General features: G+C 43.4%; 1 protein-coding gene across 2 annotated transcripts in view; it reads right to left on the bottom strand.

Moving 5' to 3' along the window:
* Nucleotides 1–22,358, bottom strand: part of CD28 (CD28 molecule) — a 159,042-nt gene that overhangs the window by 16,812 nt on the left and 119,872 nt on the right. The window contains 1 exon segment of one of the 2 annotated variants that reach the window (NM_001100179.1): nt 12,341–12,392. The exons of the other annotated variant lie outside the window; for it this stretch is intronic. Within the exon segment in view, the coding sequence (NP_001093649.1) occupies nt 12,341–12,392 (52 nt within the window). 2 annotated transcript variants of the gene reach the window in all.

The raw sequence follows: 22,358 nt of genomic DNA, 5'->3' as shown, positions 1-22,358 counted from the left end.
ACAAAGCATTTTGCTTACTATTTCAGAGGCTTCCTGAAGGTCATAGCTAGACCCCAAATAAGGGCTACAGGCAACATGGTCACATGAAATGCCTCATAGATTATTTCAGATCCACAAGCAATAATTACACCATTGTAATGCTTCCATTTCAGCTTGCCCAAGTTTACAAAAGAGTTTGAACATGAACTTTAGCCAATACATAAAGTCACTTTTCAGTCTAAACCTCATTGGGAAAATCCTTAACTTCAGGGCCTTTGTGAAATACGTTTATTTGTGATGTTGAATTTACGATATTTCACTTTCCCTTTTCTTTATCAGAACACCATAGAGAAAAAAAATGGCACATAGAGGCTGGTGAACCAGAGAGTGGAGTAGGCAGCTCTCAAGACTAAACTCTGCCTTGGGAAGATAAGGAAGCAATAAAAAAGATATAATATGTGTTTAATTAGCAACGTGATTTCCCTTCAGAACCTCTTAAGAACTTTCTTGTGTCCCATCTTTGCACATTACGATCAGAGTTTCTTTTGCAGTTTAAAAATCAGGTTGTAAGATCCTAATCACGCTGTTTCCTTTTTTACATTGTCTGAAAAGAATTCAACGTGTTGGGCCGGAACCGAAGAAAATGAAAGGTTTCTATCTTGGCCCCCTTGCCCTGTGGTGTTTGTGACCATATTGTGGAGGTGACGCTGGTTCCCCTGGAACAGATTACCCACCTCCTGACCACAGAGCTGGTAAAGTTACCGTAACTTTCCTCTGAGTACACTTCCTGTGCAGGCCCAGGACGCCCTTCAGCACGTGGACACCTGACCCCTCGCTTCTTTCCAGGCTCCATAAGGGGCAGACGTCCCCCCAGGCGAATCCAGTGTTTGCTCAGGAATCGGTAGGACAAACTGTGCTTTCTGGGAGGAAAGGGAGACTTGACTGTCTGCGGCTCCAGTAACTCTAGCTGGTGGCGCGGCCTCATGCAGATGTGAGAGAGAGGAGCGCAAAACAGCCTCAGACCACAGCATCTTACCCCATCCTCTCTGAGCTTCTAGGGAGATAAACACAAAGCTATGAATGATCTATCACACCTTGAATAGCCCAGGAACTCTCTGAAATTCATGTTAAAATGAAAAAAAATAATGCAGATTACATTTTCAAAATAACTTTGTGGTCATTTCATCTAGTTTTCTGTTGACTATCATCTTGAAACTCTCCCCATTTTCAGAAGGAATAGAGATTTAAGGAAAGCCTCACCCAAAAAAAGGCTTTGAAAAAGCATGGTGTATATACGTACATGTTGTGTCACTCAGGATCCCAGTAGAAAGCAGACAGCACACTCAAAGCTGGGCAGTAGGAGGAAGCTTTATTTATAAAAGGACTACTGGCAGAGGTGTGGAACCACGAGGGGTGGTGCTAGAACCTGAGGTCACAGCAGCAGTCATGACCACCCTAAGGTCTGAAGAGGGGAGGGGAGGGCGAGGTTACCAAAACCAGGAGGAAAGACAGTCGTGTAGAGGAGGCCACCATGACAGAAGCAGTGACTTCTGTCGAGAGAAACAGTCAGGCCAGGCCACCAGCCCTGCCCACGATTGTGTACCACTGTCAGTTAAATCAAGCGCATTAATTATAATTGACAGAAAGTATGATTTTTAAACAAAATCTAAAGAGACCTTGGCTCAAACAAGTACAAATGATTACCGGTAACAATAGAAATAGAAGCCTAATTAATACACTTACTAAACAAGCTGCTGTGGTCAGCACTAGTCTAAGCTTCACCTTTAACCCTGATCTGTGTTTCCACACAGGCAGATACTACAGCATAGAGGACACTTGTCCTTGTCCTTTTAAAAAATTATTGTGCTGTGTGCAACTCTCAGAAAGTAACTCAGAAGTCAAATCGTTCAGTAGCAAAAAGTCCCATCTGAGCACCTGGGCCTAAGTCATTAATGCTTAAGAGAGAATAATTATCAAAATGATCAACGAGTATTTTCTGAAAAGAAATTCTAATGTGTCAGAAAATTGTTCTTTGGTATTCTGACTTCTGCCAGGGCAAAATCATTCATTCATTCAGCAAATAAATATTGAGATCTTGTTACCAGGTTCTTAGGAGATGGGAAGATGTAAAAGATGCAGCCTTTTCCTTCTAGGATAAATCTTAAGGCAGGTACACAATTAGCTACATTCCAGAGCCACATATGGTGCATGAGCCCTATAGAGGGTCCCTGACAGTCACATGAAAGAGGCCTTGTTTCGAGACCAGATGATTCTGGAGGCATTTGTGCAGACTGACCTTGGGCTGGGCCATGAAGTCTGGGGCAAATTTAGACAGGCTAAGGTGAAGGAGATGACCTTCAGTGTAGGAATTTATTGGGAACAAGCAGATCATTCCATTTATATAGGTGGGAAGTAGGTGAAGCTGGCTGATACCAATCATGAAGAGCCTTTAATCCCAAGAAAAGTCACATGGATTTTACTAGAAAGGCAACAGGAGAGGTTGCTAACATCTGCGTTGAGAATAGGGTGGTAAGCGCCTCTCAGGACGGTTGGCACCGCAGTGCGGAGTGCCCTGGCTTGGAGCGAGGGTAGAGCTGATGCGGAGACCGATTGCGAGGCTGTTGCAATAGCATCCATGTGAGCTCCTAGGCCTGAGCTGTGGACGCGGCAGCAGGGATGGAAAGGATGGACAAGGTGTTGGTGCCTGGGTATGCTCAGTGACGGTGAACAGGAATCAAAAGTGACATGGAGTTCATGGGCTGGGTGAGGGTGAAAGTGGAGATACCGTTGACAAAAGTAGGTGATTAAAGAAAGGAAATTTGGGGCAAAGCTGTTGGGTTCAGTTTGGGTTTGAGGGACAGGTCAGGCATCCTAGAGGACAGGTCCACGAGTTCAATGTGTCAGATTGGAGGTCAAGAAAGTCAGAGATAGATATGTACATTGGGATGTCATCTGTATTAGGATGACAGCTATTATTAAACCTGCTAAAAACCATTGCCAGCACCATAGCCTGTCCCTGCCCAGCAGTGCAGTGTGTGAGCTTCTGGGACCAAAGCTTCCTAAACCAGAGCAACATGAAGCTGGGTGTGATGTGACCCAGTCCCTACCACACACAGGGCTACGATCGTCATCTCAGCTCCTAATGCTAGAAGGACAATCTACGAGGGCAACGTGACAGAGCATCTTAACTAATACGAAAGAGGTATCTATACCAAAAGCCACCAAACCACTTCAAAAATCAAATTTTATTACCCTGGAAGGTTTCCTGCAGTAGGTAACCAGGGCTTCATAGCTTTCTACATAGATACTATGACAGTAATTCAGGTAACAGGAAGAAATCCCACAGGTATCAAGGAACCGCCTATATTAATGCGTTTTTTAAATATATATTTTAATCCAGTAACCAAATTTGGGAACCCTATTTTCTTCCTGAGCCACCATCATTCTGAGCTCTCATTAGGAACAACTCTGTAAGGAAGACCATAGTACATTTTTTGTGTGTTTCATTCTTCCTAAACCCATTCTTCCTAAACACCTACAAAGAGTCTGCTCAGTGCCACTGGGGCACATTCAGAAGCTTCTAGGTAAGTGTCATGGCCTGGAAGTTTGAAAATAATTACTGCATGGAGCCTTAACATTACACAGGAAGAAAGAGGAGAGCACAGGCAATACTGTCCCGAAAGTCCTGCGGTCATTTCTAAGCATATCAGTGTCTAAGATCCCAGTTCACAATCTCTCCAAATGATTTCAGCCACGGCTGGTTTACAATTCTTCGTATTTTCTCTATCAGATCATAAGAGCATCCACAAAGGGGCGGGGTGTTGAGTTGCCCTGTTAGAGCTGATGAAAGCGCAAGGTTTTTATTCCACTTAAGTAGCATTTTTCAAGCCAGAAATAACTCAAGAGGTCTTCTAGTCCAACCCTCTCCTATCTCAGACGAGGAAATAAAGGCCTAGAAAAGTTAAGTCATGGTGTGACAGACTAAAACTCCTCATCACATTTCCTTACCTTGAGAAATCAGTGGCTTTAGCTTTTGAGTTTGAAAAACAAAAGGGAAAAGGAATAACAGACATGGCCTCCCCAAAGCCAAGGGCCAGCAGCCACACCTTTGTTCTGAAAAACACAGGGAGATGCTGAGATTAACTTCCCTAACTGGAAACTGGAGCCCTGCCTGCCATGTTGGGCAGGGTTGGTGTGAACCTGGTGACCCTGTTATCTCAGCCATGAGCTGAGGCCAAGCCCAGCCAAAGTGTGTGTTTTTGAAGACTCAGCAAATTTAAAGCACAAATAATTGGCTGAGTCTTCAAAGTCAAGGCTTGCGTTATCCCAGCGGCCCTTGTGGATATAGGTTTAACATTATGACCTGTTCGGAGAGATTTACATACATACGTATATACACACATACATTTAACAAAAGTTTTTACCATCAGGTGTGCCAGCATGGAATCACTCATCCACCCTGGCTTCATCCTAACATACCTCTGCAAACTCCATGACTCTCATCTCTTCCTCCCCATTCTTCTTAGAGATTTGTCTTCCTTTCTCTAAAACTCCCATCCTCGGTGTCCTAAATCTCCCTCCCTATCTCCGCAAGAAAACTGCCTCCATTCTCTTTTTTCCTTTCCTTCCTCCTCTTCTCTTTCCTAATGGCCTTCTCACCCCTCCACCCCTGAAACACCACACACACACACACACACAACACACACACAAAGACCAGCACTCGGCTCCTTCCACATGTGAAACACAATTAAATCACTCAGTTTGCAAACATTCATTACGTACCTGCTTTGTATAAAACACAGGAGACATTCTGGGTGACAGACGTTCCTAATTGCCTTCAGTTTATTGAGAAATTTCCTCTACTTTTCACTGTCTCTCTTGTGTCCCCCTTTACTTTTTCTTAACCCTTTGAAGCGTTATCTTCCTTCCCTCTACTCTGCCTAAACTCAAAAGTCCCAGCTGGTCTCTTTTTAGCCAAAACCAGTGGCTTTCCAAAGCCCTTCTTCACTTCTCTTTCCCTTGTACCTTTAATGCTAGTAACCACTGTCTCTTTTTGAAACTTTCCTCCTTCGGCTTTGGGGACATTCCGTTAGCCTCTTACCTCTTCAGACACATTCTCTGTCTCCTTCATTAGCTCATTATCCTCTTCAGCTGACTCCTAACTAGAGCTATTTTCCAGATTCAGTTCAACTCTCTGCTTTTCTGCAATTTCTACCAGCCATCCATCCCCATGACTCCAGCTTCATTCCAAGGATGAAGATTCCCAACTATTTTCTTCTTTCCCAGTTCCCGTATCTTCAGCTTTATACTGGACATTTTTCCTGACATCTCAAGCCTTTACTTCAAACTCAGTGTGTCTGAAACTACACACTATTTTCTCCCAAACTCAGCTGCACAGCAACATCTTGACTTCAGTTGGTGATACCAACTGAACCAAAAACCTTGGCATCATGCTTGATTTCTCCTCTCTCTTTCACAAACCAGTCACTAAGTCTTGGAATTTCTACTTTCAAAACATCTGCCAGAATAGTCACTTCTTTCTATTCCCACCTTTGCCACCCAAATCCTAATCTACTACCCTCTTCTTGGCAAAGTGGCGAGTGTTATCACATGAGCTCCTTGTCATTAGTCTGCATTCATTTAGATCATCCCACTTCCAAAAACTTTCAGCTGTTTCACAACGCCTTGAAAATGAAGTGTGAACTTCTGTTCCCAGTATGCAGTCCTTTGTTTGACTTGATTCTACTGCACCTCTCTAAGCCTCCACACACTCAGACTGGCCATCTGTTCCGAGAACGTGGAACCGTATTCCTGGTTTCATTTCTTTACTTGTATTGCTTCTCCATCCTGAGGCAACATGGCATTGGTAATAACATGAACCCTGGAGCAGGAGCGTCTGGATTTACTCACCCACTAGCTGTGTGACCCCAGGCAAGCTGGTCTACCTGCTCCACGCTTCAGTGTCCCCATCTTATAAGTAAGATAATCGGAGCAACTACCTCAAAGGATTTAGGGGAAGAATAAATTATTTAATACAGGGAAAGCCAGATAGAACAGTACCTGGCACATTATAAGTGCAAAATAAATACTAGCTAGCAATTATTATTAATAACGTCATCCATTCAAGTCCTATCTAGCTTTAAAGTCCAGCTTAATTCCCTACTCTCCATAAAGGATTTTTATTCTATAGTAATTCTGCTGCAGTATTTATGTTTCCTTATTTTAGTACTAATTCATTCATTTCCTCTTCAACAAATATTTGTTGAGCACCTACAATGCTGCCAGTGCTGTGCGTGGTGCTGAGGTTATGAGGATGAATGAGATACGATCCTGCCCACAAGCAGCACACAGTCTAGGGGAACAAGAGATGCATCAACACGCAGTAACAATTTTGGGAATCCTGAGAAGGAAAGAAGTCCCTCACTTTGCCATTTAGGGGCTCAGAGATGGCTTCTTCAGGTGAGTGATGTAAGGGACATTCCAGATGACAAGAATAATATATGCAAAGTCATTAAGCCACCAAACAGCATGGTGGGTTAAGGGACTGCCAAGTGTGATTTATCTGTTTCCAGCTGTTATATCCTGTCACATAGAGTCTTCTCAACTGATCATAAAGTCTGTGAAAGCAGAGAGAATTTGATTAATTACACAAGCAGTTCTTGTGTGCTAAGTCTTTTTCTTTCTTTTCCTCTTTGTATATTTCTTTAGACTCCAATAGAGATTAAAATATAACAGACAATTTAATAAATATTTATTAGATTGAATTACACTCCCATTGGAATGCCTCTTACAAGTCCATAGTAAAGGCTGACTACCCAGGGAAGGCTTCCTCAAGGAGGTGGATCTGGCATTAAAAACAAGGAGTGAAAGGCAAATAGGATTTGGATGGGTGGGAAGGGAGAAAGAGGGAATTCCAAGAGGGAAAGAGCATCAGAAAGGTCGTAAACACAGAGTGCAGTTATGTGAGGCAATATTGGGGTTGAGGATCTTATGTTAGGGTGTGAAAGGAGATAAGTTGGATACGTAAGATGGGCCCAGCCTAAAAGCATCCAAAAATGCCAGGAAACATTGCAATGTCATCTTTCTATAGCATCTTCTAGAAACCATCAACACAGCTTCCTTTTCTCTCAGTTGAAAGATGTCTAAGTTCCCTCCTGTCTCTACATGTCTGTGGTTGAATTCAACAATTGTATGGGTGCTTCTGTTTATAATTTTTCTCCATAAAATAAATTAGTGTTAATAGAGAATCATTCACAGTGGTCCTAAACCGAAAGAAAAAATATTTCTAGAAAGATTTCACAATTCTCACTTTTACTTCATTGAAGCTCAAACTAGGTTTTTGTTTCCGTCAGAGAACCTAGAATAGCACATAGAAGATATTAATAAATACCTACTGAACGAGCACATGAATGAAGACCTGTCTTACCAAAGCATTAGAAGAAGCTGGCACTTTAGAGACAGGAACTCAGTGCTTTAGAGAACAGTATCCTGCTAAGACCTAGTTTCAATCCCCCTAAGAGCCTCACCATGGAAGGAAACACTATCTTCAAAGGTGCCCATTCTTTTCCACCTTGTATGGGACAGAGTCTGTGGATCTGAAATGGAATACTCCTGGACTCAACATTCCTAAAGCTGGTCTTCAATTATATGCCCTTATTATTAGTAGTGTTCAATAGCAAAGAAAGTCATCAGGTCACATGAAACTGCAAATACAGCCACGGTGATGTTCTGACACTTCATCAAGTGTCAAGTATCCCCAAGCAATAAAAAGCACAACCCTCTACCTTCTCAGCAAGTAAAAAAAATCAAACATCCACCTAAGTTCTTAACGAGGGAATCTATGTCATTGTTGAAATGTAAGGCATGTCAATAACTCAGATTCTTACGTGAATGAGTGGGTGATGAGTAGAAGTCACAGCCCTAATCAGTGCATTACATGGTGGATTGTGAGCAACAGCGTGACTCAGATATTGCAGAAAGGGGCTCACGATTAGATCAGAGGTCAGACTGAACTGTGAGTGGGTGACTCTTATGACACCATCAGGAACCAGTGACCCAGTTACCTTGGCAGCCAGAGTCCCCAAGATAATGAAGATGATGACAAATGAAAAAGATGACGGTAATGGTGATGCAGAGATAAAGCTGCAGCTCAAAGTTAAGTAAGAAATTCTCCACCACAGTGCAGGTGCCCTTCCAGCCCTGAAAACATAAACACACGTAACTTGCATGGTGACACAGACTAAATCAAGATGCCTGTGAAATTAGCATTGAGATGCCAAGGCCAAAGAAGTTTAAAGTCTCTTTTCCACATCCTCGAACAAGCAACTGAGTAGCACTTGACGCCACCCGGCGCACCCCTCTTCCAGTGTTCACAATCATCAGGATGACAGCAACAGGCAAGAAGTTAGACACCTACTTTCCAACCACTTCTCGTGGGGCCTGGGTTACCTACCCTCCAGCTTCAGGCACCAACACTCATGCAACAACTCTCAGACTGAAAGTTCTATGTACACTTTTTTGATGACAATACCATGTCATTGACCAAAAAGAGTCAAAGAAATCAGCATCAAAAAATGTAGAGTCCTTAACACAGCTCAAAAACCAGAGATCCCTTCAGTTAATCACAAAGTCACCGAGATGTCACTTCTCCTGAAGTTCAGCTAAACTATCCACTGAGAAGAAAATTTCCAGCCTCTGTAAAGTTCCATAAATAATAAAATCTTGAAGGAAAAGGCAAACAAAAATTCCACCAAGATGAAAAGGAGAAAAGAAAGATTTTATCCTTTTCAATGACCTGCTGTGAAATAAATGTGCTTTGAAGGTGTGCCTGCCCTCTGATTTTTAGAGAAGAATGTCTGCAATGACTTGTGTATCCTTATCAATACCTATACCAGTTAGTAAAGAGCTACTGTTTTAGAGAAGATAAACCACAAACGGAATTTTCTTCTGGGATGTTGGTGGCACAAAAATTTTCATTTTGTAAATGTCAGCACACTGCATGCAGGAAACACTTGAAGGAAGATATCTACACATGATAAAAGCTGAATGGTAGTCATATGGCATTTCTCCACTCAAGAAAATAGAATAAAGACATTAAAAAGGAGGACAGTCTATGTCTAAAGGAGAGGCAGTGAGATCCCTGTGCCCCCACCTATAGTAAAGGTTTGAATGTGAGAGCTTCAGCGTTATGACCACAGATTCATTTCTATTTCTAATCTATCTGTGAAAATGACTCATTCTATTTCCTGGTATTGATACATTGATATTAATTTTACAGTCGTTAACGTAAAAGTCCTTTCTGCATGGTTGCCTCAAAAAAATAAAATAAAAAGTAGTATCTTATGGTAGGGTATGGTAGTAGAGTAAAACAGATTCTTAAGCAATGTCTATACTTTTTGAAATGCCCATCAAAGTTACTTGAAATGACAAAACACCCAGTCAATTTTTTAACGGTGAGAAAATCTGGCTGCCATGTACTGGATTTGCAAAGATACAGCAAACCGCTGACTACGTTGCATTTCTCCAGTCCATTTTTGTCCGGTGCTTTCCCAAGCCCACCAGACGTAAATTACTTCTCTTTGTGTATGACTACCTCAGAGGGGTCATTTGCTCAGCTAAAAGTAAAGTGTTTAATTACCTTGCTTTGCTGATGAGTTTTTATTAAATACCAATCATTTTCCTGCTTTCTGTGCCTCTCTCAGAAAAAGAAGTGCTGAGGGAAATGCAGCAGCACTGGACAAATCAATCGTGTTCAACTGGCCATTTTGACGGTTTATTTGCTAAGGTTTGGGGAGAAATGAAAAGAAAGGTTCCCGTGGGAAAATAAGTGGTGTTCTCCTGAATTTTGTCTTCATGCTGGATGATTAGCTTGCTGAAAAATAACCAATACTGGCTGGAAAACCTATGAACGATGCCATGCAGTACATGCACACTCCTTCTATCATGAGTCACAAATCGCATCCCTTCCATGGGCCAGCAGTTCTAAGCTGGACCCATGTCCCAAAGTCCAGCAGAGTCCTCTATTGTGGATGTCAGTGGCACAATTATCCAAATCTGGTGCAGAACATGTAACTTTGGTAAAGGAATTGTCCAAGTTAATGTTTCCTCACTCTTCCAAATCATACCTCTTTAATTTAGCCATAAAGATCTTCCTACGGTGTCATTCAGACCATGAAGAATCAAGTCAGGCTTAACCTTCATAGAATAAGTATTTTAAGCTATGCTGCGAACCAATGAGTTAGAATTGTTGAATTAAGGGAAAAAAGAACTGTCCTTCATTTATACACACACACACACACACACATCTCAGCACAGACATACAGTGGTCTCTCACACGCCTAGGGAGGACAATTACACTTTGACCAGAGAATCCTCTGATCTATAATTTCTCCATGGAGGGTGAATGCAGAAAGAGAAACAAAAAGCACATGGAAAGTTTGGCCCTGTTGATTAGAATGGATCAGACCTTTTTGTATGTTGCAATTATTTTCTTTCTCTTAAGTTTTCTTGCTGAAAGAGGCATTTCAGAAGTGCCCCCTCCACCCCAATCCGTCTCCTGCTCCATTAGATGGCCTCTCAGCATCAAATCTTACAAGTTATGCCAAGGGTGATCTGGCATTGAAAAGTAAATGTATCTCAAAGCAGAAGACAAGGCTGCCGCATGCGGGAACCCCCCAACGGCTTCTTTGGCTCTTCTCCTTTTAACAAATGTGCTAAAGAAAAAATATAAAGCTTTGAGTCTTACAAAAAGTATCTTCAAAAGAGAATGAATGAATTGCCGGCGATGGTGGACCACAAGCACATCAGAAAAGTGTCTTGTGCACAATTACCAATTTTACATAGTTTTCTGTCAGAGCAAGCCTTCACTTTCCTTTCTGCCTATCCTTTACTGTCCAATGAATTAAGAAATTTCAAGTATTCTTTAACAATACATTTTAAAGATCTCTTAAAAATAAAGTTTAAAGACCTCTGTTAAAATAAATTTTAAAAGCTTCTTTTAAAATCTATTTGGTAGCTCTAAACGCCTGGCGCCCGATACTGGGGCATAACCTATCTCATTGCCAGCTCCTCTTTCACGATATCAGCGCCTTTTACAAACACACACAGTTTGTAATGTGCTCCCTGGCACATCAGACGATGAAATAGGTGGGCACATGTGTAACTACTGTACTGTGCAGGTTGGGAAACTATCCCCCTTGGAGCACATGCACTTGATGTTTAAGAACAACAACAAGTAATGTGGCTTCCACGTCACCAACATAAATGAGAAAGAAAACTGAAGACGCTGGCTTTTCAGTGTCTCTTCAAGGGAAAAATAACTATCCTCATTGAAACATGTCCAGTAACCGCAATGAGTCCAATTTTTGAGCCAAGTGGGACCCTTTTCTAACTCCGAGAACAAGTTAAACAAAACTCCAGGCCAGCAAAGCTCTTTCTGTTCAGAATTGTGACTTCCCAAAGATGCCTTCAGCTTGGACACATCTGGAGCTAGGAAATGACCAACCATATCATGTTAGGAGGAATAGCATGATGGTCAAGAGCACAGGCTGGAGAGGCTGGCGAAGGTGGTCCAGGCCCTGCCTCCTCAACTAGAACCTGTATATCCTTGAGCAAATTAACATTCCTGCCCCGTGGTCTCTTCATCTGAAATGGGGTTCTGTAACATTGTCAGGCGTATCATCCTCCTTATCATCATCACTGGGAACTTAAGGGATTTTAATCTAAGAAAACAGATTTTAGACAACTGTAAAAGAAAACATTTATATCATATCAGCTTCTGTGACGACTCCAGAATTCATTTTGGCACTCATTCAATTCGGGTAGACACAATAGTTACAACCAACGTTTATCTTGCTGGCCAAGCACTGACTACACTAAGGATTTCACATGGATTCTTTCATTTTATCCTCACAATGCCCTTGAGATGAGGTTATTATCATCTCCATTTTACAGATAAGGAAACTGAGGCTTAGAGAGTTTGAATACCAGCCTAAGCTCAGCTAGTAAGAACTGGATCTGTGATATGAACCTAGGCAATCTAAATCCAGAGCTTTCAGAGCCAACCTACTTATAGCAGTTTTCTTCAGCAAACAAATATCTATACACATAAGCTAGAAATTCCTGGGGCACTGTGAATTAATAGTTAAATAAATCCTATTTAATTCCAAACGATGTTCGTTAAAATACGATATATACTGTAGTCTGAGAATCGGTGAGTTTCTAAGTAACATGTCACATGTGAGAGCAAAACTACATTTCAAATGGCCAAATTTTACAAGTTGCTTGAAATTTAAAATGAATCAAGCCATTCAAAGACCTCTAAAGACAAACTTAAAGAAGGAAAGAAATCCAAATCGTTTACCTGTTACTTGAATCGAGGGGAAGAAGTTGAGAGCCAGGAGCAGCCTGAGGATCATTGTGCTAACGGTGGGCCAGGGCTGCAGCCCCTCCTCCTCGAGGAGCCCGAGTGTGAGGGGAGCTGAAGACGCACCTGCCCAGCCCGAGTGTCTCCGTCACCGCCAACTTACTTCCCTCCGGGCACATGATCAAGGGACCCAAACCACAAGGCATCGTGACTGCAACATTTCACACAGGATATTACATTGTTTTGATGACTTTAGACTTTTCCTCTTCTTTTAAAGGCAAGCCTTTTCTTGTCACTGAGAAAGCCTGTGGTCGCTCTACGATGGGCTCACGAGAATTATTCTCCAGGGATGGGTATCAGCGCTGTGAAAGACCGGCGCTTGAACCCCAGCAGGAATTTAAGGGTAGACAAACAAGGTGTTCTAAAGAAGGGATAAAGCCAAGCACAGAGGAGAGATTTTCATAGGATGGGATAGACTGTGTCAAAGAGACAACAGTGAGAACAATGTTGAGGATTTGGGAAACATCCCTATGGGTGCTGAAAGGAGTCCTAAAGATTGGGATTTGAACTTTTGTGTTGGACACGCAGCCCTATGGAGCATTTAGCACACACTGCCAACCTCCCCCAACTCACTTCTAGGAACTTTGAGGAACACACCCATGTCCACGGAGCACCAGGAGGGGGGTCCCTAAGCAAAGGGAGAGTTGAAAACATCGTGTGTCTTTCATGGGATAGTAACGTAAGCAAAAGACCCTTGGTATCTCATGCTCTCTCTGTCCTTCAGGGGGACAACGATTATTCCAGGCTAAGTAAGAGGCAGGAAGAAGGCCCCAGAGCAGGTTCCCCAAGGCGGGCAACCGGGCCCCGCAGCCCTCTCCCACTGGCCGGGTCTCTGCACTTGGGGTCATTCCACCCGTGTGCCCGACTCCGCCCTCATCCTCTGGAGCCTGGGTCAGGATCTTGTACTCGGTGGCTTTCTCAAAACCATTCCAGTAATTTTTTTCTCCTTTCCTGATAATCTAAGCTTTATGTCACTACCCTAATTTGGGGTATTGCGTATTTGTTTTATTAAGAGATACTTTGTATTGTTTTTTATTCCGACTATAAAGTAGGACATATTTCCTATAGAAAATTTAGAGAAGGATACATTTTGTCTTTTTAAATATTAAAAATAAACATTAAAACAAAACTCACCCGTAAGCTTATCACCCTGATATAAACACCATTAATATTCTGGTCCATTGCCTTCCATATGTTTTTCTATTAAGATTTTTACGTATTTAATATAATGTTTTATGTATAATTTTCAACATATGCATATTGTTATCTGTTATACCTTGAGCATTTGCCCATGACATTTAGGTTTTCTCTATAAATATCACTTGTAATCAATGCATAATATTCCATCCTATAATCATATCAATAATTGATTAACAATCCCCTGGTGTTGCTACCAACTTTTTGCTATTTTAAAATGCTAGAGTGAACATCTTTGACGACCTGGCTCTAAGTGGAGGGAGGCTTCACATCCCTCTATTCTGATCTGACAAAGGACAGATCAGAAGTGTTTCCGCCCCTGATAGACCTCCTTGTCCACATTTCAATTTCCTCACAAACACCGTCTTTGTGACCCTCCCACACTGGCACATCTTTCTGCCCTTTGGAGCAATTTGTCTTTGGAAATGATTCACTTACACTTCTGAACTAAAGGTCAGTGATGAAGCCATGTCCCCAGTCCTGGAGCAGATTCACTTCTAGAATCTGATCCCATATTCCTGCCTCTGGCGCTCTAGCCACTCAGCGGAAACTATATCTTACCCAGAGCCTGACATCTTTCCAAGGACAATTTACAGAAGGTAGGGTACCCTTCTCTAAAAGGTTACCCCTATTCTGGAGCCACCGGACCACCCAGATCTATGAGAGGCTCTGAAACTCATCACAGAGATTAAGAATATGTACAGTAGAAACAAAGACTCCCCAAACTTTTTTAGGATGGATAACAAAGGCTAAGGAGCAAGTTCATAACTATCTTTAAGCACATTAAGGATGACTGCACAGCATCTAGTTCATGTTATGCATATAGCAGTGCTTAATAGAATCAAATTTAGCTGGAAAGAAACGTGCAATTATCTGGCCTAATTCCTTCATTTTGTGGAGGAGGAAGCTGAAGCCCAGAGAGGTTAGTTGACTTATACAAAGTCACGAACAATAATTACATGTCCTTGATTTTATCACTTGACCAATCCTATTTGGGTTTCATTCTTTAGAATAAAAAGAAACACAAATTTTACCATTTGCCCTCCTTTTTTTAACATGCATCATACTGAAGGAGCAACTCAGTTCATTAGAGTCCTTTCACAGTTGCTCTTGAAATTCCATAGCATCTACATACACTAAGAAGTAGAAAGGACAGAGGTGAACTAAGGGACACTCTATTGGTGCAGGAGCACTGAGAGCCTAGGCACTTCCCCTAGGGATAGATCAGCATCAGCATCGATGGACAAGCACTCCACATGCCTGATCTCATTTAATGCTCACACAGCCTGTAAGGAAGATGCTATTATCATCTCATTTTAAAGATGAGAAGACTGACTCTGAGAGAGAGTTAAGAAGACTCAGGAAGCAGAGGAGCCAGGATTAGAAACTGGATCTTTCTAATTTGAACTGCCGTGCCTTGATGACAGCACTATCCTGCCTCCCTCCTGTCAACCGTCCCCAGTATTGTAGATTCTTCAGGACAAAAGGAAGAGGACATGCATTACCTTTCCATTGGAAGGCATCTACCTCGACGTCTTAGTTGAGCCTATGCACGGAAGCGTGGAGAGGAAAAGCAGATAGTGGCCCAGACGGCCCTGGGGAGACATACCCACACTGTGTTTCATAAAAATGTGCCTGTATTTTTCTAGAGAAATTTCAGATTCCTTAAATCCACATACGCTCTTGAAATTCAAGGACAAATGCATCATGATGGAAGGAATGACCTTGACAGTCAACAAGTAGACTAAGTCCCGACTACTTGGTTTGCCAGAGAAAAATACAAGTGACCAAATTCTACAGCCTGTTTGAAACATAATGGGAACTAACACTGGGGGTAAGATCCTGAAAGAAAACAAAAGAATCTCAGACAGTGTAACAATATGATATAATAGGAAACATATACTTTGGTCTTTGTCCTTGGTTCCTGGCAAGAGCTCCTAAAATCCTTGTAATTTTCTAATCAAGAAAGGTGCTAGGAGCATCTTTTGTTTTACTACTTGCTCTTTGACCCCAGTTCCCGACGCAGAAATCCTAAATCCCTTGGAATTTCCTGGGTGATAGGAGCATCTTCTGCTGTAAGGAGGCAACTCTTGGTGGGATCCTGGATAGCTTCAGGATAGGGACTGGGCACCAGAAAAACCAAGCCATGATTAGAAGCCTGGAACTTCCAGCCCCACCTCCTATCCTTTGGGGAGGGGAGAAGGGCTGGAGATTGAGGTAGTAATTGATCATGCCTGCGTGATGAAGCCTCCATAAAAATCCCTGACCTGCAGGGTTCAGGGAACTTCTGGGTTGGCGAGCACACCTTGAGCTGGGAGGGTGGTCCACCCCAACTCCACGGGGACAGAAGCTCCCTCACTTGGAATCCAGACCTCGCCCTGGGTTTCTCTTCCTCAGACTGTTCATTTGTATCATTTATCATATCTTTTATTATATAATAAACCGGTAAACATAAGTAAGTGTTTTGCTGAGTTCTGTGGGCCACTCTAGCAAATTATTGAACCTGAGGAGAGGGTTGAGGGAACCCAATTTATAGCCAGTTAGTCAGAAGTACAAGTGACAACCTGGGATTTGCAATTGACATCTGAAATGAGAGTGGTTTTGTTGGACTGAGCCCTTAACTTGTGGGATCTGACACCAGCTCCAGGTAAATAGCGTCAGAACTGAATTGAACGGAAGGACGTTGAGCTGGCGTCAGAGGATTGGTTGGTATGGGGAAGAAACCACACATCTGGGAATTCCAGTGGCTAAAAGCATAGGACTTGAACCCCCTGGACTTAGAGTCAAATTCCAGTTGGGCCATTTCGTAGCCATACGATCCTAGGAAGTCACAGCCACGATTCCTCATGTGTAAAATGGAGATGAAAATACCTCACTCAATAAGTTGTTCGTATCTCACATGATGTGTGAATCTCTCCACCCTTAAGATAAAAACAAGCTTTAATGAATCTCTATTTCATGCTTATTATAAGGGGGTGAATAAATGTTTGGTGGATCAACCAAAATGGATCATTGAATATACGTCCCATGTATTTACATGGACTGATTTTACTTCACAGCATCAGTACCGCCAGAACCCTGTTTGAGAATTAGCAGAATATTCTTCCTTGATGCGCAAGCTTTAATAATAACACATACCAGTATAAACTACAAAGGATCACTGTAGAGTCTTCAAGATTTGCAGTTGTCAAGCCAGTCGACGATGGCCCTGTGTCTCTCTCTAACTCATAGAGAGCAAGCCTACCAGGATAATATCTTCTTTGATCTAAATTCCAGCTAGAAACTTGCCTTTCATTTGAGTTTCTAATTTTCCCCAAAGCTCTGCCTTACAGAGGTTCAAATGCTCACATGGTGATTGTGGGAAAATAATGACGCTGAGATTCTCTCTTTGAGTAGTGTGGTATTACCCAGCTGTTGGTATGAGACACTTATTCGAAAAATAGACAAAGACAAAGATGGGGGCCGGCCCGGGAGGCGCAGCGGTTAAGTCCCCACGTTCCGCTTCGGCAGTCCAGGGTTCACTTGTTCGGATCCCAGGTGCAGACATGACACCACTTGGCAAGCCATGCTGTGGTAGGTGTCCCACGCAGAAAGTAGAGGAAGATGAGCACGGATGTTAGCTCAGGGCTAGTCTGCCTCAGCAAAAAGAGGATTGGTGGCAGATGTTAGCTCAGGGCTAATCTTCCTCAAAAAAAAAAAAGGCAAAGATGAATTAAGACAGTCATGCATATCACAAGCCAGCAGGACTGAAGCCTGACGAACATTGCACTATGCCTAAAAGAAATTAAAGCACAAAATAACTGCCATATTGATTGACTAATCCCAGAGTAAACAAGTATGACACAAAGATCTATTTGCAGGAACAATCTAGGAGGATTTATGAAGGATTGCATGAAAAATATGATGAAAAGTAGCTTAAAACAACTACCCAAAAACCATTTAACCACCTGTAGAGGCAGACCTATGGCTCCAAGTTGGAAAAGCAGTTGCTAACATTCGCTGGAGGCTCCCTGCCCCCCAGTATTGTGCGAAGCATTATGCATGCATCATCTCATTGAATCGCCACAGCAACTCTAGGAGGTTGGTACCATCAGTATCTCCATTTTATAGGTAAGGAAACAGAAGCTTAGAGAGGTTAAGTGATTTACCCACAATCACACAGCAAGTAGCAAAGCAGGGATTTGAACTCAATGTGGTCTGACTCAAAAAAGTGATCTCTAGATTCGAGCATCACGGGAAAAGTAGACCCCATCCCCATCAGCCAACAGCTTGACTATGTGATTGACAATGCAGTGGTTAGGAGCAAAGTTTTTAAAGAGGAATGTATCTCCTTGATAGGTGCATGTGACCTTCAGCACCAACTTCATAAGGATTCAGCGAGAATTCCAAATGTCACTTGCAAAACATTCCTTCAGTAAGGAGTATGTGGTTCTCGTTGCTTCCCTGCTGAGCCTGCACTCATGCAGACCCAGGCAAGAAGAAGAAGCAAGATTTCTGTTGTTTTGACATCATCCTACAGGACTTCCCCTGATGAGACCAAGAATTTGTGTACTGTCAGCAAGGACACATCATGAGCCCAGGCAATGCCGATCTGAGCTTTAGGACAGTTCTTGACGACGGGTTCATTCTCCTGGTAATCTGGAAAAAAAGCAGAAGGGGCGTGGCAGATACAGAAAACACCAACCAACATCATTAAAGGTGAGAAAGACTGTTACCAATCAGACTCTGACTAAACCATTATGACAGTGGAAACTTACAAGTCTCAGGACCCAAAGAAATCAGGAAAGTCTACTGTGCTATTCTCAAATCCTGTTGTTCGGAAAATCTGACCATCTCACAGAGCCACGTTCTTTTGGTCTCATAGAAGACCAGCTGCCCGTTGTATTGCTGGAATTGCACAAAAGTACCAAGGGCCCTGTGTGAGGCTGAATTTTTAATTTTTTGAAGCCACTGGGACATGTGGAGATTTCCTAGAAACAGGAATGTTAATTAAATATGACTGGGGTTGCGAGGGCAAGGTGAGGAACGTATTTCACTCCACATCTTGCATTGAACCTGCCTTGACCCTCTTCTGTTCCCTGCTGTGCAATCAGCGGAATGGTAAGGAGGCGCCCTCTGACCTCTTCAGGAAGTACAATCTCGTCCTGGCCTTGGGAAAACCGTCAGGCCTGGTTTTCCTCCTTTGGAAAAATCGCAAGGGCCTTCATCCCCTAACATGTTTCCTAGCATAGAACCTCCAGGAAACAGAACTGTTAACTTCAGCATTGCTTTCAACAGTCTCGCATGTCACTGGGCCCCCTTGGGAAGCTTCTCACCCGCCCTCCTGCTGTATCTCCCTCCCGCTAACCTTCCCCACCGGTTCCCACACTCATTGAATAAGGAAGGTCAGTCTGAATACATCTGTCCACAACTCCGGAATGCCACAGAGGGGGAACAGCTGCTGACCTCTGTCCCGAACACATGATCCTGTTTGTCCCAAAAGTAGCTTGGGTGAGCTCCAGCTCATAGACACGATCTCCACTTCCTATGGAGACTCTGGGGCAGCAGAGGAGGCTCCCACACTAGCTTCCGAGCACTGGATCCTATTACTACTGATAATAATATTAGCAGTTAGAATAAGAATTGTAGCTAGAATTTAGTAAGCATTGCTATGTGCCAGATATAATAAAAAGCTAAAGCATGTTGAGTTTTTAAGCCTTAGTTTTTCCTTTAAGTTTTACAAAAAAGCAGTATTTTCTTTCTAAGTCACTGTACTTCCATCTTAAGACACACACACACACACACACACACTAAAAGACTTTACTAACCTCCCGTGTATACAGATGATAAAATTGACGATTTTGTGTTTTCTCCTAGAATTATTGGAGGGGGAAACAAGGAACTTGAGGAGGAAAAAAAAGCCGTAACTGAGATGTTACCAAAAGCCCAATACTGACTTTAAGGAGCAAGAGCAAAGAGGCAAGGCCCGAGGCAAGGTCCAGACGAATCTAGCACTAGTCTAAGAATCCGTCCAGAAACATCCACTAATACCTCAGTGCGCGTGGTGTCTTTCATACATGGTCTCGAGGAAAACTCCAGGCTAAACTTGTTCTCACAGCATCTAGCTTCTGTTGCGTTATAGGCTGCTCAGACCTGGAGAGACTAAAACCTAACTGGGCTTTCTCTTCATCGGGGGGCCAGGACCGACGCTGGAAACCGAGGGAAAATCTCATCCACATCAGGAATATAAGCTACTTAGGTGTTCATTGTATGAAATTTGCCCACCTTTGCTACTCCAAATTGTTATAGGAATCTTCTAGAAAAATTGGAATTGTTTAGGGGACTTCGAAGCAGAACAAGCAAGGATAGGAAAGTCTGTGGTGACCTCGAAAATTCACTCATTCACCCAACAAAGCTATGTTCAGTGCCCACAATGGAGGAGGCCTTGATCTACCCGCTGAGGATCCCAAGGCAGTCCCCTTGTCCCCAGGGAACTCAAGTCTGGGAGAAACACTGAGGCAGAGCCCCTAACTTACCCAGAGAGGCTTCTCGAGGCGGGATGCTGTGGTTTGCAGGAAAAGCTGATTTGGCCAGACCAGCAGTGAGGAAGAATTGGACTTTCCTTCCAAGCAAAGCAGACACTATTTGCAAAAGCCTAAGAGCATGCAGCTTGCTTAGGGAACCAGGAGAACCTCCGTGTGGCTGGAACAGAAGGAACACTGAGGGGGTGACAGGCAGCCAGCCGGCCGTGCCGTGGTAAGAAGTTTGTTCTTTGAACTGACAATAAGGACCCCTCACAACGTGGCTCAGCGCACAGGCTGGGCTGCTGTTAGACTTAGGAGACATCAGCCTGTCAGATCCAGGCTTTCAAATAGGTTTAATCTCTCACGTCAACTCCAACTGATGGGAATCTGCCGGGATCAGGGTGCTGAAGGGGGTTTCTGAGACCTCCGAGCGGTTCAGCAGGAACTGGGAAGGGCAAGGGGAGGGGAGGAATGGCTCCCTGCCCAGGATTATGATGAAGCCATGAAGCAGATCAGATCGCGGGCTGCTCTTCCCCTCCTGTCCCTTAAATCATGGCATTTTCCATGGCTGGGGTTTGAGACTAACAAATAACTCCCTTCTACTTGCTCATTCAGCTCTAAATCAAATAAGAGACTAAAAAAGACAAGAATCAGGCTGACGGAGATTCAAATATCACCAACAGAGCAGTACCAGAGAATGTGATGAAGACGCCGCCCCCCACCAGCCCCACGGGGTCAGGCAGGCTGACCCAGCAGCCATGGGCATTGCTGGAAAACCACAGGCCCCACCTGCAGGTACAGAGTCTCTACCAGGAAGCTCCCACCAGCCCGGAACCCGGGCCACCCTTGGCTCTCTGCAGGAAGACAGGTCCCAAAGGTGGGGACAGGAGGCAGCAGGAGCCAGAGCAGGATGTGAGGGCAGGGGAGGGTTTGTTTAAGGTGGGAGAGACAGAGAGGTAAGCAGGTTTTCATGCTCAGGGAAGGGAGACATCGCAGAGAGAAAGACTGAAGAGATAAGAGAGAGAGGACCATCTGTAGGGGAGAAAAGAGGAGATGATAGGAAATACACCTGGGGCACAAATGAATGCCTTAGCATTAATAAAAAGGAGGAAACTTCTTCGAGACAATCATACTTGTCTAGGAAAACACCAGTTACAGCAGTTAGAGATTGACGAACATTGACCATGCTTGTTTCAATGCACACGCACTATCTCATAAAAACTCTATGGAGGAGCCATTACTGTTGGTCCATTTTATAGATGAGAAGACCTACTAAGTAGCAGAAAAGGACCGAAAGATACTTCTTCCAGCTCTGAGACTTGGGATCTTGGGAAAGCTGATGACTTCTGACTCCCTGCCCTCTGCCATTAAACTGTCGTTTCGGAAGGAGCTTTCCTAGGCTGTGTGAGTCAGCAGGAGAAGCCTTTCAGAAACCACCGTTCAGGCTGTATGGGGACGGGGCGGGGAGGGGAGAAGTGAATGACCTCCTAGGCTTTAAATTCGACTTCAAAACTCTCTGAAAAAATGAACAAAGTTCTCTTTTTCCCTTTCTTCCCCCTCCCTTCAAGATGCAGAAATAGAAGCATTTTAATTTCAGAGAGGCACGTGAAGGCATTTCTTACCTCTGGGTGCCACTCAGACTTTGGGAGACCAAGCGGACTTCTCAGGGCTTGCTGTTGGTACTATGTCTCTGCCAAGACATTAGACTTTCTACAAGCAGCACCCATCAGGCAAGCAGCGGAGGTGGCAGACTGGCTAGTGACCTTCATCGTGCCTACAGACGTCATCCCTGAGGACTCTGGGGCGACAGCCCAAGGCAATGAGGAAGGCTCAGGTTGACAGCACGGACTTTCTGCAGCCCTGGAGGACAGAGCTTTGAGAAAATTGTCTGTTCTTTTTCCAGATCTCTGCTTAGGAAGGGTTTGTGGAAATGCACCCGTTGTACCCCAGATTGGGGGCACTCTCTCTCAGATCTTTCTCTAGTCTCTCGAGATCCACCACTCTCTTTTCATTTCTCAGAAACTGAGTGTCTGAATTGATCTACAAGCTGGATAAAAATACGTATGTTTCTGCACGAACATGGGGTTGACGAGTACTTACTGTCTCCTCTCTTTTTCTGCTCAGTCAGAAGGCAAAATGGCCTCACAGGAAAGTGAACATGTGGATGTTTTGTCCCCAACATTCTTATTACATCCAGTTGACAAGACTGTCTGATAAGTCTGGCAGTTCTTATTCTTTTGGTGGTCTGGAAGCCT

This window comes from Equus caballus, chromosome 18 (assembly GCF_041296265.1).
Source record: "Equus caballus isolate H_3958 breed thoroughbred chromosome 18, TB-T2T, whole genome shotgun sequence".
Lineage (NCBI taxonomy): Eukaryota > Metazoa > Chordata > Mammalia > Perissodactyla > Equidae > Equus > Equus caballus.
Note: the sequence above shows the minus strand (reverse complement) of the source record. Positions and strands in the feature narration are given on the sequence as shown.